The 19,029-nt window shown below is 42.4% G+C and overlaps 1 protein-coding gene across 5 annotated transcripts in view; it reads left to right on the top strand.

Moving 5' to 3' along the window:
• The first annotated feature begins 71 nt into the window (after positions 1–71).
• LOC121545161 (echinoderm microtubule-associated protein-like 1) overlaps positions 72–19,029 on the top strand; it is an 83,576-nt gene continuing 64,618 nt past the window's right edge. For all 5 annotated transcript variants that reach the window (XM_045209226.1, XM_045209225.1, XM_041855604.2 and 2 more), the window contains exon 1: positions 72–636. In XM_045209226.1, coding sequence (XP_045065161.1) covers positions 462–636 — 175 coding nt within the window. In that variant the 5' untranslated portion in view covers positions 72–461. The remainder of the gene's footprint in view (positions 637–19,029) is intronic.

Genomic DNA, 19,029 nt, shown 5'->3' with positions numbered 1-19,029 from the left:
TCTCTCTCTCTCTCTCTCTCTTTCTCTCTCTCTCTCGCTCTCTCTCTCTCTCTCTCTCTCTCTCTCTCTCTCTCTCTCTCTCTCGCTCTCTCGCTCACTCTCACTCACACTCACACTCACACACACACAGTCGCTGCTGCCAGCCCTCCACTTACAGCTTCAGCCTTTCAAAGCTGTTTTTCTTCTGGAGATCAGCACACGGTTTAACACCACACAGTTGCCACCGAAGAGACTGAGGGAAGGAGAGAAGAGCGAGTAGAGGAAAGCAGGAATGAAAAGGAGAAGTGGAGGAAGAAAGATATTGTTTTCATCTACTCCAGGAGGGTCCCCCATCTTTTTTTTTAGTTTACTCCTCAGGACCATTCAAAGAAGAGAGTCTGAGTTCCCATGATGTTATCGGAGTGAATGGGTTGCCGTGGTAACTGACACTGGCAGCCTGACCCGAGAAAACTGGATGTTGAATGGAGGAAGATCCTCGGTGGTGGCAAGCAAGCGAAAGTAACGGGGATTCGAGGGAGGAGAGAGGGAACAAGAGAGGAGTGAGCAGAGGAGCGCGGTGGAAGTCCAGAATGGAGGACGGGTTTTCCAGCTACAGCAGCCTCTATGACACATCTTCGCTGCTGCAGTTCTGTAACGGTAAACTCATCCTCATCCCTGGTTATCATTATGCCTGTGTGCTTGACATGACATGTCACCACTGCCTGGTTAAACTTAACACCAAAGAATTAGTCCCTGCTAGGGCTGTTGCATGTAGACATGAGGCTATTTTAGAGCTCAAGCTGGACTTGATGAAAGTGAAAGTTTATCCTGTGTGCCGAGAAGATGCAGTCTTATGTGGCAGACATAGATGGGATCGTAGGCTATAAGCTACATGACCCTAATTCAGACATAGCAGGGAACAATATTGGAATGTAGAGTTGAACCATGCAGAGATGCAGAGATTTTGTCTTTCAAAACCTGCTGAGGAAATGTTTCTGCCAAGAATCCCGGTTGAAGGTCTCTGCAAAAATATCAACCGACAGGAAAAAATTTAAACAAATTGGTGAAGGAAAGGATAAGGGATTTAAACAGTTCTCTGGTCATGCCACTGATTTCAGTTTGTTCTGTGGCTGTTGTGTTCTTATGAAGCATTGTGCCTAATAAAAATATGCCATTTAGCAAACGCTTTTATCCAAAGCAACTTACAGTCATATATGGGTGGCCCCAGAGGGAATCAAACCCACAACCATTGGTGTTGCAAACACCGTGCTCTGCTGACTGAGCCACACAGTCCTCTCCCTGGTGTGCTGATTGTCATGAGTATCTACTGGACAGTTCAAGTGAGATTTAACCTTTTACGACAGTGTGCTAAATCAGGGTCACACAGTGTTTCTTGGTAGTCTTAAACAAATCTACTTTGAAACAAAAGTATATACCTCACACACATGGTTATAGGCTTAAAAAAAAGAAGACACCTGTACCATGTCAGATATACAGTTGAAATGTATTCAATTTTGAGTTTGCATCACAATATTACATTTTATATACATCACAGAAGACTGAACTACAATAAAACCGCTTGAAATAGAAACATCGGATTTTCTGTGTAAAAAAAAATAATAATTAATAACATTCCACCCATGACGCCACTAGAGGGCAAATTGGTCATTTGACTGCAGGAAAGGGTTTTAAAGGCTGGAGGGTGGAAGCGGAGTTGGGGTTGCAGGTTATTAGTGGAGTGAGTGAAGGTCCAGCATGACACATCACTTTGTCACAACCAATCAATCTAAACTCAGCAACTCTGTCAGAACTCTGTCTTTCAAAGATGATTCATAAAAATCCAAATAACTTCACAGATCTTCATTGTAAAGGGTTTAAACACTGTTTCCCATGCTTGTTCAATGAACCATAAACAATTAATGAACATGCACCTGTGGAACGGTCGTTAAGACACTAGCAGCTTACAGAAGGTAGGCAATTAAGGTCACAGTTATGAAAACTTAGGACACTAAAGAAGCCTTTCTACTGACTCTGAAAAACACCAAAACCAAGATGCCCAGGGTCCCTGCTCATCTGCGTGAACGTGCCTTAGGCATGCTGCAAGGAGGCATGAGGACTGCAGATGTGGCCAGGACAATAAATTGTCCGTACTGTGAGACGCCTAAGACAGCGCTAAAGGCAGACAGGACGGACAGCTGATCGTCCTCACAGTGGCAGACTATGTGTAACAACACCTGCACAGGATCGGTACATCTGAACATCACACCTGCGGGACAGGTACAGGATGGCAACAACAGCCCGAGTTGCACCAGGAACGCACAATCCCTCCATCAGTGCTCAGACTGTACGCAATAGGCTGAGAGAGGCTGGACTGAGGGCTTGTAGGCCTGTTGTAAGGCAGGTCCTCACCAGACATCACCGGCAACAACGTCGCCTATGGGCACAAACCCACCGTCGCTGGACCAGACAGGACTGGCAAAAAGTGCTCTTCACTGACGAGTCGCGGTTTTGTCTCACCAGGGTTGATGGTCGGTTTCGCGTTTATCGTCGAAGGAATGAGCTTTACACCGAGGTCTGTCCTCTGGAGTGGGATCGATTTGGAGGTGGAGGGTCCGTCATGGTCTGGGGCGGTGTGTCACAGCATCATCGGACTGAGCTTGTTGCCATTGCAGGCAATCTCAACGCTGTGCGTTACAGGGAAGACATCCTCCTCCCTCATGTGGTACCCTTCCTGCAGGCTCATCCTGACATGACACTCCAGCATGACAATGCCACCAGCCATACTGCTCGTTCTGTGCGTGATTTCCTGCAAGACAGGAATGTCAGTGTTCTGCCATGGCCAGCGAAGAGCCCGGATCTCAATCCCATTGAGCACATCTGGGACCTGTTGGATCGGAGGGTGAGGGCTAGGGCCATTCCCCCCAGAAATGTCCGGGAACTTGCAGGTGCCTTGGTGGAAGAGTGGGGTCACATCTCACAGCAAGAACTGGAAAATCTGGTGCAGCCCATGAGGAGGAGATGCACTGCAGTACTTAATGCAGCTGGTGGCCACAACAGATACTGACTGTTATTTTTGATTTTGAACCCCCCCCTTTGTTCAGGGACACATTATTCAATTTCTGTTAGTCACATGTCTGTGGAACTTGTTCAGTTTATGTCTCAGTTGCTGAATCTTGTTATGTTCATACAAATATTTACACATGTTAAGTTTGCTGAAAATAAACGCAGTTGACAGTGAGAGGACGTTTCTTTTTTTGTTGAGTTTATTATCAACAAAGCCTGATGTCTGCTCGGATACAGGAAACACTATCTGACACTTATTTATAGCTCTGCTGAGCCAAAGGAAGTAGGGTGTGACGCTGGTCTTGGGCCAGTTTTGCGTTTCCCCCACTAATGATTAAGGTTAGGATTTGGATAAGGGAAGCTGATCCTTGATCTGTACCCTGGATCAAAACAAAGAGAACACTCAAAAATCGTCAAATGATGTGGTTGATTAGTGAGTTATAGAAGGTTGGCAGTATAAAACTGTATTACTATGGTTGGGTAATGAGAAAATCAACGACATTTACAGAGTCATGTCCTGAACATGAACTAATACAGTGGCTTGTGAAAGTATTCACCCCCCTTGGCATTTTTCCTATTTTGTTGCCTTACAACCTGGAATTAAAATTGATTTTTGGGGGGTTTGTATCATTTGATTTACACAACATTCCTACCACTTTGAAGACGCAATTTTTTTTTTTTTTGTGAAACAAACAACAAATAAGACAAAAAAATAAAAATAAACTTGAGCATCCATAACTATTCATCCCCCCAAAGTCAATACTTTGTAGAGCCACCTTTTGCAGCAATTACAACTCCAAGTCTCTTGGGGTATGTCTCTATAAGCTTGGCACATCTAGCCACTGGGATTTCTGCCCATTCTTCAAGGCAAAACTGCTCCAGCTCCTTCAAGTTGGATGGGTTCCACTTGTGTACAGCAATCTTTAAGTTATTTCACAGATTCTCAATTGGATTGAGGTATGGGCTTTGACTAGGCCATTCCAAGACATTTAAATGTTTCCCCTTAACCACTCGAGTGTTGCTTTAGCAATATGCTTAGGGTCATTGTCCTGCTGGAAGGTGAACCTCCGTCCCAGTCTCAAATCTCTGGAAGACTTAAACAGGTATCCCTCAAGACTTTCCCATCATTCCTTCAATTCTGACCAGTTTCCCAGTCCCTGCCGATGAAAAACATCCCCACAGCATGATGCTGCCACCAGCATGCTTCACTGTGGGGATGTTGTTCTCGGGGTGATGAGAGGTGTTGTGTTTGCGCCAGACATAGTGTTTTCCTTGATGGCCAAAAAGCTCAATTTTAGTCTCATCTGACCAGAGTACTTTCTTCCATATGTTTGGCGAGTCTCCCACATGGCTTTTGGAGAACACCAAAAATGTTTGCTTATTTTTTTCTTTAAGCAATGGCTTTTTTCTGGCTACTCTTCCGTAAAGCCCAGCTCTGTGGAGTGTACGGCTTAAAGTGGTCCTATGGACAGATACTCCAATCTCCGCTGTGGAGCTTTGCAGCTCCTTCGGGGTTATCTTTGGTCTCTTTGTTGCCTCTCTGATTCATGCTCTCCTTGCCTGGTTCATGAGTTTTGGTGGGCGGCCCTCTCTTGGCAGGTTTGTTGTGGTGCCATATTCTTTCCATTTTTTTATGATGGATTTAATGGTGCTCCGTGGGATGTCGAAAGTTTCTGATAATTTGTTATAACCCAACTTTGTCCCTGACCTGTTTGGAGAGCTCCTTGGTCTTCATGGTGCTGCTTGCTTGGTGGTGCCCCTTGCTTAGTGGTGTTGCAGACTCTGGGGCCTTTCAGAACAGGTGTATATATACTGAGATCATGTGACAGATCATGTGACACTTAGATTGCACACAGGTGGACTTTATTTAACTAATTATGTGACTTCTGAAGGTAATTGGTTGCACCAGATCTTATTTAGGACCTTCATAGTAAAGAGGGTGAATACATATGCACGCACCACTTTTGCGTTATTTAATGTTTTTAATTTTTTGAAACAAGTTATTTTTTTCCTTCCACTTCACCAATTTGGACTATTTTTTGTATGTCTATTACATGAAATCCAAATAAAAATCAATGTGTAATGGAACAAAATAGGAAAAATGCTAAGGGGGATGAATACTTTTGCAAGACACTGTACTGAAGTTTGCTGTGTGGTGTGTAGGTCATGCTGATAATGTTAATGATGTCAAGGATATTCACTCAGGCATGTTTGGTTACCTGAAAAACATGTGTAGGCTGGATGTCAGGTTGGATCAAAAGAAATAAAGCTTCATTCTCCAAGGATGAGTTGACCTTTTAGAGTGTCACAAATGATACTGTAATTTAAAGAAAGAAGAAAGGTTACTGCAACATGTCATACTGCTTAATTGCTGTCAATCTCAAGGGTGTTTACTTAAAGGATTCACACACATACAAGAGTATTGGGTCAAATTAGTGCAAGGATCAAGCCAAAATCCCTTTTCCCACTGTGTTGTCAAACACAAAAATATTGACTAAAGTCTCTGGGTTTTGAATGTTCTCAAGTCCCCCAATTGGCACCTACAGGCATGCCCTAGTCTGACATGGTTGACATTTTCTAATTCTGTAGCGATTAATGACTTTTCTGTGCATGCGAAAGGCCAGTGAATGCTTCAAATCACTGCCTTACACTGTTAGTTATTACTTCAGAATGTCCTGTTGGCTCTTTTAAGCCAGAAGATGAAACATGCCAAGCTGTTGTGACTCTCTTGCCAGGGATTTTCCAATGTTCTCTCACTAGAATGACAAAGACTGTCATACTGACTGAGGGGCTTGGTTCATATCAAGCAAGAGGACCTCATTGTTCCAACACACAACTTAATTGGGAGAGTGTGTGGTCTGGAGGCTCTGAAATAGCCCAATGGTGTGTTGGCCAGCTGTAGCACTGCCTGTAAAAGTGATGTCATTTTGTTCTTGAACGCTTCATGTGTTAGTGATCAACCAACCAGACTAATGGCAGGGGAGACTGGGTCAGCGACTCAGCAAACTGGAAAGCATGCTTTTGTCCCGAGCAGATGGGCTACTAAGGGAAATTATATCCATTTAGTAGTCTAGTAGTCCAATTATCAGGGAGCTGCATCTCTAGAAGAGGATCTACAGTATTGATTGTATCCACCACACCTCAGGAGTGCCTTTAATGAAGATGGATTAAATATTATTTTATTTTTGTTGCTGTCCCTATCGCTAGGTGACTGACTTAATACTGACAGTGGACAGTGGATGATCTGGTCGTATTCACTTAGTGTTGTTATGACTGATTAATAGATTATGAATTAAAACAAGGTGTTAATTCACTGTTTTACCCTTCAGATTTAACCAGACATCCTTATCACTGCCCTACACCCCCTCTTCTCTAGGGCCTGCAGTACTGGCACTACCCGCTACATCACCAATGTCGCCAAGAGATTGGTAGTTGGCACACAAACAGTGTGACTCCTCTTTGGTTTCTGTAAAGCCATTAATGGAAGCACATGCAAAGGGATTAGGGTTTAAGTCCTGCTCACGTTACCAACAAACTAACAAAAACAGACAAACAAAAGGTTGGGCCAGGTCGAGTCGGTCAAAGCCTGCCCACAGTCAAAGAATCCTGATCTGTACTCAAATGTGCTCTCTGAGATTTCTACAGTTCTTTGGCTTCCAAAGATTCACGTTTTGTTGGCCTCTCCATGCTGGAGTAATGTTGACTAATCCTACTCTATCAGTGCATGCTCTTGTGTTTTTTAATTTATTTGTAATTTTTGTGGCAGTTGGGATTTTTATTTTATTTTGGGGGGTATTTTTAAAGGTTTAACGGTAGGACAGATGGTTCACCTTTTTCATTTACGTTTTTTTAGGCTACTGTATGTCTGAATAGCCTACTATAATTTCTAATGTCTCAAGTAAACAATATTTCATTTCTAAACATAATACATAATACACATTTTCTAAATAAATACAGAAAAATCTCAACTGCCTAAAAAAGCAAAGAAAAATAATCACACACTAACCATCCTCCCTTCCTCCACCAAACTCAAATACTCGCTAAAAAATAAAAAGCTGTCCTTTAGTCTTTTAAAGTGGTAAAGGAATGCAGACCAGAGGTCCTGCACCACATACATGCCGGGCTGTAGGAAGAACTACCCCCAGAGCTCAGGGATGCTCTGATAGTGACCACCTTCAAAAAGGGAGACAAGGCAGAGTGTGGGAACTATAGAGGCATCGCCCTCCGGTCAACCACAGGCAAAGTACTTTCACTTGTCCTTGCCATCTAACTGCTACCCCTTTCTGAGGACGTACAGTACTCCCAGAATCACAGTGTGGCTTCCGCCCATCCAGAGGTACTGCAGATATGATCTTCACAGCCCACCAACTACAACAGAAATGCCAAGAATAAAAGCAACCATTGTACATGGCCTTCATAGACCTAACAAAAGCCTTCGACACAGTTGACCGCCACTCTTTCTGGCAGATACTCTCGAAATACGGCTGAACCTGACCAGTTCATCAGAATACTGAGGCTGCTACGGCAGGTAGCCTAGCGGTTAAGAGCGTTGGGCCAATAACCAAAAGGTCGCTGGTTCGAATCACCGAGCCAACCAGGTGAAAAATCTGACGATGTGCCCTTGAGAAAGGCACTTAACCCTAATTGCTCTTGTAAGTCACTCTGGATGAGAGCGTCTGCTAAATTACTAATATATATGATGACATGTCTGCCACAGTGCTCAGCAACAGCGGCTCTGAGGCAGAGCCATTCACTGTGGAGACAGGGGTCAAACAGGGCTGCATCATCACGCCCACCCTGTTTTCCTTCTTCATCGCTGCCATCCTCTATCTCATTGTCCAAGACCTGCCACAGGGAATCATGTACCGATGGCAGGCTGTTCAACCTCAACAGATTCAAGGCCAAAAGCAAAGTCTTCACCACCACCATCATGGAGCTTGACAATGCCATTGCAGCACACACCGAAGATCTAGTGTATCCTTGATGCCTACAGGCTCCTGGGTCTAGCCTTGAATTTTAAGAAGACTAAAATCCTTCACCAACCACCACCCTACTCTGCCCACAATACAGGTTGACGATAACACCCTTGAAAATGTGGATCACTTCCCCTACCTCGGCAGCTTTCTCTCCTCCAAAGTCAGCATTGACTCAGAGTTGTGCCAGTGGAGCTTACGCAAGAGTTTTCGAAAGACCATGACCTACAGGTCCAAACAAAACTCCTGGTCTACAAAGCTGTTGTCCTCCCCACACTGCTATAGGGAGCCGAAACATGGACCACCTACAGTAGGCACCTGTCCCAACCACCAACCACAACCACCACTCACCCCTGCCAACACTGCACCCACATATGGGGCTCCCGGATCGGCCTCTAAAGCCGACAATCATACTCAACTGTGATCGCCGATGATGATGAGCCTAACAAAACGTAAATGGATAAAAGGTTAACCGTCTGTTCTATAGATAAACTACGTTCTGGATCGGATCGCATAGAGAAAAATACTTGGAATAGTTTATTTATTTACTATTGTTAAGTAGGTCCAATTAAATGAGAGATGGGATGTTGTAGGCTACTTCATGAGTATGAAACCATCACAGTCAGAAAAGGTGAGGAATTTATTCTGCAATGACACTAGAAACTGTGCGTACACATAGTCTAAAGTTTGTGGGAAGCTCTCACATCTCGCGTGAAATCTGCCGCATGCATGTTTTGGGGTACATTTTGTTCGTATGTAACGTTTATAAATGAGACCCCTGAAGAGTAGCATGGGCTTCCAAAGCCAATGCCTAGGCTTTGGCATAGTGGGCTGATGTGATCCTTTGGTGCACAGGACACCTAAGTTCGAACCCCATTGGTCACACTCTCCCACTCCTGTATGCTCTCCCACCAAAATCTCTGTAATTTACTTCTGCACCACATCGATGGCCTGAAATCTATATGGAAAGTGCCCTGTTTGGCAGCAGTAGGAAATCCCTTTTCCTTTCCCTCTAGTCCCCTGTGACGGTACACGTGTCAAAGGAATACCATAATAAATATTGATATGTGGGTAACATAACTCATCACCGCTGATCAATTTTAAGGTTGGCCATTGATTCCCTTTAGTTGCGTTGGACTCTCTTTCTGACTCTTCTGGTGATTTGTTTTCTCTGTTTGCTTAGTTGAAGACTACACTGAAGGATAAAAGCCATTTTCTCTCTTGAACAGAGAGATATTCACAGAGGCAGTTTGGGCTGTTGTGGCACCACCCTCCTCTGCCCATTCTCCTCCTCCTCTTCGGAGATAAGAGTTCACTGTTAATGTTCTATGCTGTCGTTTCTGTTGTAGACTACAAAGCATTTAAAGTGGAACTGATAAGAGTTTTTACTACTTTGCAGATAAAAAAGAAACAGACAATCATCATATCAGTCAAAAATATCAAGTTCCCAGTTTATGCTACAAAATCAACTTTATAAGAGGTTTAAAAATTTGACTCAAAATTCCATTACGTACAGTAAGGCATTGTTGGCAGAATAGATGGATGCAGTTCAATGTATGATTAATATTTAGTGAAGAAATTAAATCCAAGAAAGTTTCCATATGCACAAAAAGCCTATTTCAGTCTAATTTTGTGCACAAATAATCCATCACCCTGACAGGTGTGGCATATCAAGAAGCTGATTAAACAGCATGATCATTACACAGGTGCACCTTGTGCTGGGGACAATAAAAGGCCACTCTAAAATGTGCAGTTTTGTCACACAACACAATGCCACAAATGTCTCAAGTTTTGAGGGAGCATGAAAATGTCATGCTGACTGCAGGAATGTCCACCAGAGCTGTTGCCAGAGACTTTTATGTTCATTTCTGTACCATAAGCCGCCTCCAGCATCATTTTAGAGAATTTGGGAGTAGGTCCAACCGGCCTCACAACCGCAGACCAGGTGTAACCACACCAGCCCAGGACCTCTACATCTGGCTTCTTCACCTGCAGGATCATCTGAGACCAGCCACCTGGACAGCTGAGGAAACTGTGGGTTTGCACAACCGAAGAATTTCTGCACAAACTGTCATAAAACGTCTCAGGGAAGCTCATATCTATGCTCGTTGTCCTCACCAGGGTCTTGACCTGACTGCAGTTCGGCGTCGTAACCGACTTCAGTGGGCAAATGCTCACCTTCGATGGCCACTGGCATGCTGGAGAAGTGTACTCTTCACGGATGAATCCCGGTTTCAACTGTATCGGGCAGATGGCAGACAGCATGTATGGTGTCGTGTGGGAGAGCGGTTTGCTGATGTAAACGTTGTGAACAGAGTGTCCCATGGTGGCGGTTGGGTTATGGTATGGGCAATCATAAGCTACGGACAACAAACACAATTGCATTTTATCAATGGCAGATACCGTGACAAAATCCTGAGCCGAATTGTCGTGCCATTAATCCGCTGCCATCACCTCATGTCGCAAGGATCTGTACACAATTCCTGGAAGCAGAAAATGTCCCAGTTCTTCCATGGCCTGCATACTCATGCCAACTGCACGCTCCCTCAAAACATGAGACATCTGTGGCATTGTGTTGTGTGACAAAACTGCACATTTTAGAGTGGCCTTTTATTGTCCCCAGCACAAGGTGCACCTGTGTAATGATCATGCTGTTTAATCAGCTTCTTGATATGCCACACCTGTCAGGTGGGTGGACTTTCTTGGCAAAGAAGAAATGCTTACTAACAGTGATGTAAACAAATTTGTGCACAAAATTTGAAAGAAATAAGCTTTTTGTGCATATGGAACATTTCTGGGATCTTTTATTTCAGCTCATGAAACATGGGACGAACACTTTACATGTCGCATTTATATTTTTGTTCAGCTTAATAACAGTTTTATTCATCAGTGTCTAAGCGTCCAGTAAAACAGATAGCCTTGTTTCATCAAACATAGGGCATGATGTGTTATATTATACATTCAAACATACAGTAACAGAGACAGCATGCCCATGATTTTCCTTTCATCTTTGCATTCTGCCTTTTCTTCCACTGACACACACAGCGTCATTGACCCATAAAAACAATGAAGCATTCAGAGAACAGCATAAGTCATGGGGTAAATATGTGTCTGAAAAACATTAAGTGTAAGTAATACTCCCTGCTTTGCCCCACGGTGAGGATGAGTAGTGTGTGTGTGTGTGCGTGTGCATGTATGTATATGTGTGTTACTGAAAGTTTGATGATTTATGACCCCTCCTGCTCCCTGTACTGAACTACAAAGCCTCAGCAGTATAACTCTCATACCAACACTTCCACACATCCAATAGAAAGCAGCATTTTTATCACTATCTTCCATTGGTATTCATAGGCATGAAATGCAGCTCAAGGATCCGTGGAAGAGCTGTATTCTCCTGCATGTGTTTCATGACCTCGCTATCCGTATTTACCTTATATATTCACAGTGCTTTAGGCTTATATATATATATATATATATATATATATAAGCCTAAAGCACTGTGAATATATAAGGTAAATACGGATAGCGAGGTCATGAAACACATGCAGGAGAATACAGCTCTTCCACGGATCCTTGAGCTGCATTTCATGCCTATGAATACCAATGGAAGATAGTGATAAAAATGCTGCTTTCTATTGGATGTGTGGAAGTGTTGGTATGAGAGTTATACTGCTGAGGCTTTGTAGTTCAGTACAGGGAGCAGGAGGGGTCATAAATCATCAAACTTTCAGCAGCAGGATTCCGAGGAGAAGCTGTTTAGCGCTCTGGTTAACCTCCTCGGCTGGGTGGTGTTCATTAGGCACCTATGGAAACTGAGAGGGACTACCTGGTCCAATAAGAAACTACAATTTTCCATTGCAAAACATTCTTTTTCGTTGCGTGCCCTAGTGCAGGCTTTCCCAAACTCAGTCCTGGGGCCCCCACTGGGTGCACGTTTTGGTTTTAGCACTACACCACAGGAGGTTGGTGGCACTCGGGCTCTTGGTAATGGCTGGAGCGGAATTAGTGGAATGGGATCAAATACAACAAATACATGTTTTCCATGTGTTTGATGCCATTCCATTTGCACCGTTCCAGACATTATTGCGAGCCGTCCTCCTCTCAGCAACCTCCACTGCACTACACAGCTGATTCAAATAACCAACTCATCATCAAGCTTTGATTATTTGATTCAGCTGTGTAGTGCTAGGGCAAAAACCAAAACGTGCATCCAGGGGGGGGGGGCAGGACTGAGGACTGAGCACAACTCTCAAGAGTAGGGCAAACAAAGGTGTTTTATAACTAAATCTGGAGCTATCAGGATTATTCAAATCTGGTATTTGGATTTAATATGCAAGTCTGCAAATGATTAGACCAGTAGGCCAACTGTGATGTTTCACTGAAAATATTATGACCAGTGGATGAATTCAATTAGTATGACAAGGTGATCACTGAGCGGTGAGCACAATTATTTCATTCTAGTGTAATTATATGTATTTGCATATTTCCCCACCCCAAATCCATGGCCTGGCTTAACTTTATAATTAAATGCCATGTTTTCATTGCCCAGTGCTAATCACACTAGATATAATTAACCTTATACTGATGAGAGTATCTCCCCGAGCTGAGTGGTTGATTTCTGTTATTACAGAGGGGAAATGGAGAAAAGCCCAGTTTAGCAGATGGCTAAGAAATATGATTCCTAATTAGATTATGTGTGTATTTGTATGATGGAGAAATCTATCAAGATAGAAAACATTCACTATCACAGGTAAGGCAATAAAGAGAATGAGATCAATGAAATTCATTTTCAAAAGCATTCAAGTAGCTCAGTTCAGTCTTTCTCTTCAAAGAACAGTACGTTTTACTCAGCTTTTATGCAGTCCTTGTGCCCCTATAGGGATAGGTTTTTCAACAAGGTTGCATTTCTTACATGAATATGTCACTTTGATTTGTTTTACCTTCCAGGTCACCTGCTTGGTCATTTTGTAAATATATATTTATTCAGGAACTACTTCATGTACATTAACATTTACATTTACGTCATTTAGCAGACGCTCTTATCCAGAGCGACTTACATTATTTTCTTATATATATATTATTTTTTTCTTATATATATATATATATATATTTTTAAATTTCATACCCCCTGTGGGAAACGAACCCACAACCCTGGCGTTGCAAACGCCATGCTCTATCAACTGAGCTACATCCCTGCCAGCCATTCCCTCCCCTACCCTGGACGACACTGGGCCAATTGCACGCCACCCCATGGGTCTCCCGGTCACGGCCGGCTACGACAGAGCCTGGATTCGAACCAGGATCTCTAGTGGCACAGCTAGCACTGCGATGCAGTGCCTTAGACCACTGCGCCACTCAGGAGACATCTCATTGTTATTAAATCATTAGAGATACACAAATGGTTTTTGCACCCACCATGCGTCATTTCCGCAATGGTCATGTGAGGTGAAATGTGTATATTTTGGGATGTGAGCACTCCGTTTGTTTGACGTGACGAAGATCCGTTTCGGATCTAAATGTTGTCAATAAAGCGGTGAATTGGGAGCTTTAACAGTGTGCGGGCCTTCTTGTTCTTTACTACCATTCTTCTAAGCCAACACCGTAACGGAAAAATGTTGTGGGTGGGGAAAGAATTACTGTCTTTCCCGAATGGTACTGTAATTCAACCCCACAGAATACAGTACCGTACTATATTTTTGGAGCGCCAACAATCTTTTGACCACTAGTGGTGCACGGTATTGTTGTTTCTGGCTCATCAACATATTTTGAGGCGTGCCTTGTAATAGGCTATATTTGTTGCACCTGTGAGTGAGAATGCTGTTCCAATTTAAGTCTTATGTGGTTATAGTGCCCCATCAATAAAAAATGTATACAGGACAGATTGGAGTGGCAGCAAGTCTTAAAACCTTAAATGGGTGAGCATTTTGCCATGTCCTACTCTTTTTTTTTTACAGTATAATACAGTCAATTTTACGGTATTGTACTGTGTCACTAAACAGTACTTGCTTTGATACCATATTTATATTACAGTAGGTGTACAATTTCAATTTAATCCTCCAGAAACGACAGAACAAATAATGCAACAAATATTGTTGATAAAAAAAACATAATTTTTTGAATAATAAAGAAAAAAGGTATAATCATCGTAAATGATATCATAGGAAGGACTGGTGGAGTTATGTCGCACATGCAGCAATCAAAAACATATGGAAATGTCTGCTCTACCCAAAATTACAACCAAATAATTGCAGCATTACTGCAAAAATGGAAGAGGAAAGTGGAAGGGGGAAAAAGTAAGGAACTTGTCTGTCGGCCCTGCATTAAAGAACATAATTGGTTAAAGAAAACTGTGATAAATAAAAACGTATACCAGTTTCATTTAAGGACAAAGTATTGACAGCCGTCCCATATAGATTGCAAAATAGTTGGGAAGAGATTTTTGACGTACCGATTCCATGGCATAGTGTTTATGAATTGATGCGCAAAACGACGCCAGATTCAAAACTTAGAATTTTTCAATTTAAATTGTTATATACAATTCTTGCTACCAATAGAATGTTATTTATATGGGGGATACAATCTTCCCAGCTCTGCAGATTTTGCTGCGAAGAGACAGGGATCATTAGATCATTTGTTTTGGTTCTGTCCATGTGTAGCTTGTTTTTGGTCACAGGTCCAGGAATGGCTAAAGGATTGCAATATTTACCTGGAGCTAACCCTGCAGATAGCACTACTGGGTGATCTGAAAAGTCATAGTCAATCGATCAATAATATAATATACTTTTATCAAAAATGTTTATTTTCAATTTACAATCTGTAGAAACAATGAGAATAGAAGGGTTCAGAACTTTTGTAAAACATCACAGTACAGTTGAAAAATATATGGCAAATAGAAATCCAATATGGATGGTGTTAAGAGATCAATGGGTGGTGTTGAATGGAGTTGAAGGATGGGACTAATAACAACTAACAACAACTAATAACAACAAGATAACTAATGTAAAGCATACTGTGTCCATAATAAGTATATAGGTTATAGGTTGAGAGCTTTTGTGAAAGAGCACAGTTAGAAAGATATGGCATATAGAAGCAAACCGGATGGACATCATGAAAATGATCGGAGAGGTTGAGGGTAGAGGAAGTTCATGAGTAAAAACAAACAAAATATAATTATTGTAAAATTGACTGTGTCCATACAATGTATATAGTAAGTATAAGCTGGAAGTAGAGGCCTAAGCATTGTTGTCCACTAGTTTACTCCAATTAGGGAAGGGGTGGTGGGGTTGGAAAGTAATAAAAGGAAATATATTTTTTAAAGGATATGTAAATACATATGTATGTACAGTTAAGGTCAGAAGTTTACATACACCTTAGCCAAATACATTTAAATTCAGTTTTTCACAATTCCTGACATTTAATCCTAGTAAAAATTCACTGTCTTAGGTCAGTTAGGATCACCTCTTTATTTTAAGAATGTGAAATTTCAGAATAGTAGAGAGAATGATTTATTTCAGCTTTTATTTCTTTCATCACATTCCCAGTGGGTCAGAAGTTTACATACACTCAATAAGTATTTGGTAGCATTGCCTTTAAATTGTTTAACTTGGGTCAAACATTTCGGGTAGCCTTCCACAAGCTTCCCACAATAAGTTGGGTGAATTTTGGCCCATTCCTCCTGACAGAGCTGGTGTAACTGAGTCAGGTTTGTAGGCCTCCTTGCTCGCAAATGCTTTTTCAGTTCTGCCCACAAATGTTCTATAGGATTGAGGTCAGGGCTTTGTGATGGCCACTCCAATACCTTGACTTTGTTGTCCTTAAGCCATTTTGCCACAACTTTGGTCCCCTGTAGCTCAGTTGGTAGAGCATGGCGCTTGCAACGCCAGGGTTGTGGGTTTGTTTCCCATGGGGGGCCAGTATGAAAATGTATGCACTCACTAACTGTAAGTCGCTCTGGATAAGAGCGTCTGCTAAATTACTCAAATGTAAAAAATGGGGTCATTGTCCATTTGGAAGACCTATTTGCGACCAAGCTTTAACTTCCTGACTGATGTCTTGAGATGTTGCTTCAATATATCCTCATAATTTTCCTTCCTCGTGATGCCATCTATTTTATGAAGTGCACCAGTCCCTCCTGCAGCAAAGCACCCCCACAGCATGATGCTGCCACCCCCGTGCTTCACGGTTGGGATGGTGTTCTTCGGCTTGCAAGCAACCCCCTTTTTCCTCCAAACATAACAATGGTCATTATGGCCAAACAGTTCTATTTTTGTTTCATCAGACCAGAGGACATTTCTCCAAAAAGTAAGATCTTTGTCCCCATGTGCAGTTGCAAACCGTAGTCTGGCTTTTTTATGGCGGTTTTGGAGCAGTGCCTTCTTCCTTGCTGGGCGGCCTTTCAGGTTATGTCGATATAGGACTTGTTTTACTGTGGATATAGATACTTTTATACCTGTTTCCTCCAGCATCTTCACAAGGTCCTTTGCTGTTGTTCTGGGATTGATTTGCACTTTTCACACCAAAGTACGTTCATCTCTAGGAGACAGAACACATCTCCTTCCTGAGCGGTATGATGGCTGCATGGTCCCATACTGTTTATACTTGCGTACTATTGTTTGTACAGATGAACGTGGTACCTTCAGGCATTTGGAAATTGCTCCCAAGGATGAACCAGACTTGTGGAGGTCTATAAAGAGGCACTGAGTTTGAAGGTAGGCCTTGAAATACATCCACAGGTACACCTCCAATTGACTCAAATGATGTCAATTAGCCTATCAGAACCTTTTAAAGCCATGACATCATTTTCTGGAATTTTCCAAGCTGTTTAAAGGCACAGTCAACTTAGTGTATGTAAACTTCTGACCCACTGGAATTGTTATACAGTGAATTATAAGTGAAATCAGTCTGTAAACAATTGTTGGAAAAATTACTTGTGTCATGCACAAAGTAGATGTCCTAACCGAATTGCCAAAACTATAGTTTGTTAACAAGAAATTTGTGGAGTGGTTGAAAAATGAGTTTTTATGACTCCAACCTAAGTGAATGTAAACTTCCGACTTCAACTGTATATGTATTTATATGTATGTATGTGTATATGTATATATATATATATATATTTGTGAGATAAAAAAACATATGGGGGATTGGAAGTGATGCAGACAATTACATTGATGGAAGTTACAATCTATCTGCAATATTAAAGCTGATCTACCCCCTAAGAAAAAAACACACACACAAAAACACTGTGAAATACAAACCCCTCCCCTCAATGAATTTCATTCATTCATTCCGATTAAGGTAGCATTTACTATTTTTTTTACAGTATAATACAGTCAATTTTACGGTATTGTACTGTGTCATTAAACAGTACTTGCGTTGATACCATATCTATATTACAGTAGGTGTCCTGTGACATGAAATACAGAATGTTACTTGCCACCGAGCTGCCTGTAAGCTACTGTCAAATTCACTGTAAATTCATATGCTTGACATATGGTCTGCCCCATACACAGTATCTGGCCCGGAACATCCCTGATTGTCCAGTGTTACTCTTCTCATTTGGTTTCCACACCATGTGTAAATCCTAACTCTTACAACAACACTGTCACTTGTCTGAACAACCGGATCACCCAATGTTCCTAGCTGTTTGTTATTTGTGCACAAAGCCTTGTTTGTGGGGGAAAAGGTTGGCCAATCGGGCACACTGAAAAGAGCATTGTGTCCGAGGAGAGAGTCGAGCCAACCATTAGTTATACCACTGATGCTGTATCCCACTTCTTAAAAGTCAAAGCCGTGTGTGTGCGTGCGTGTGTGTATGTGTGTATCCTTCACAGTGTTGCCATCGGGGCACTGCTGTACCCTCCTCCCATAGAGACTAGTATTCAGCAGAAAAAGCTGCTTAATTTCTATGCAGCGGTCTCTCTGTTCTGTGTGGGATCTATGAGGGAGTGAGTATCTTACCCTAAGCTGTAGCCTGGGCGAGGCTTTGAGCAGGTACTAGCAGATGCAGGGATGATGTAAAGTATGTAGAGAGGAGGGAGGGAGTTCTGGTTAGAGACAGGATCCCAATATTGTACAATGTTACCAATCCCTGTGTAGTAGCAATTGTAATACATAGAATTAGCTGTGCCTATTTTTGTTAGTGTCCAGTTTTACTAGTAAACGGGACGATTTTATCCTTGTTTAATTGGTTGGTTGGCATACAGATGAGTTTTTTTGTTGGTGGCTTTACACCAGTCTGATAACTGTCTCTTCTCAGATGAGGTCAGATTGCTTTTACACACAGTGCCTATAAAATGTGTATTTCCTCTTAATAGGCAAGGATAGTCAAATAATGTAATTGTAATGTCCTAGCACAGATTTGATTTAGCTTGGCCAGTAATCAAGAGAGAACGGGAACATTTGTAGCGTCTCACCACTGAATCTTAACCCTTTACAAAGATGGCGCTGCAGTTGATAGTAGGTGTCTTATGGCTCCTGACCAATTCTACTATTTTGTGTGTATCTTTACGCTAATCTGAACTTTTTTTGTACATAATGTCTCCACCATAATGTCCTATGACCGAACACAGCTTATGGGCATCAGAACATTCAGGAGGGTGAAGAAATTTGGCTTGGCCTTTAGACCCTCACAAACTTCTACAGATGCACCATCGAGAGCATCCTGTCGGGCTCTAGCACCGCCTGGTACGGTAATTGCACCATCCGCAACCTCAGGGCTCTCCAGACGGTGGTGCGGTCAGCCCAACGCATCACCGGGGGCACACTGCCTGCCCTCCAGGCCATCTACAGCACCTGGTGTCATATGAAGGCCAGAGAATATCATCAAGGACCTCAGCCACCCGAGCCATGGCCTGTTCACCCTAATACCATCTAGAAGGTGGACACAGTACAGGTGCATCAAAGCTGGGACCGAGAGACTGAAAAACTGTTTCTATCTCCAGGCAATCAGACTGTTAAATAGTCGTCACCAGCCGGCCTCCACCCAGTACCCTGCCCTGAACTTAGTCACTGTTAC

This window comes from Coregonus clupeaformis, chromosome 29 (assembly GCF_020615455.1).
Source record: "Coregonus clupeaformis isolate EN_2021a chromosome 29, ASM2061545v1, whole genome shotgun sequence".
NCBI classification, from domain to species: domain Eukaryota; kingdom Metazoa; phylum Chordata; class Actinopteri; order Salmoniformes; family Salmonidae; genus Coregonus; species Coregonus clupeaformis.
The sequence above is the reverse complement of the archived record's forward strand: the minus strand, read 5'-3'. Positions and strand labels throughout refer to the sequence as shown.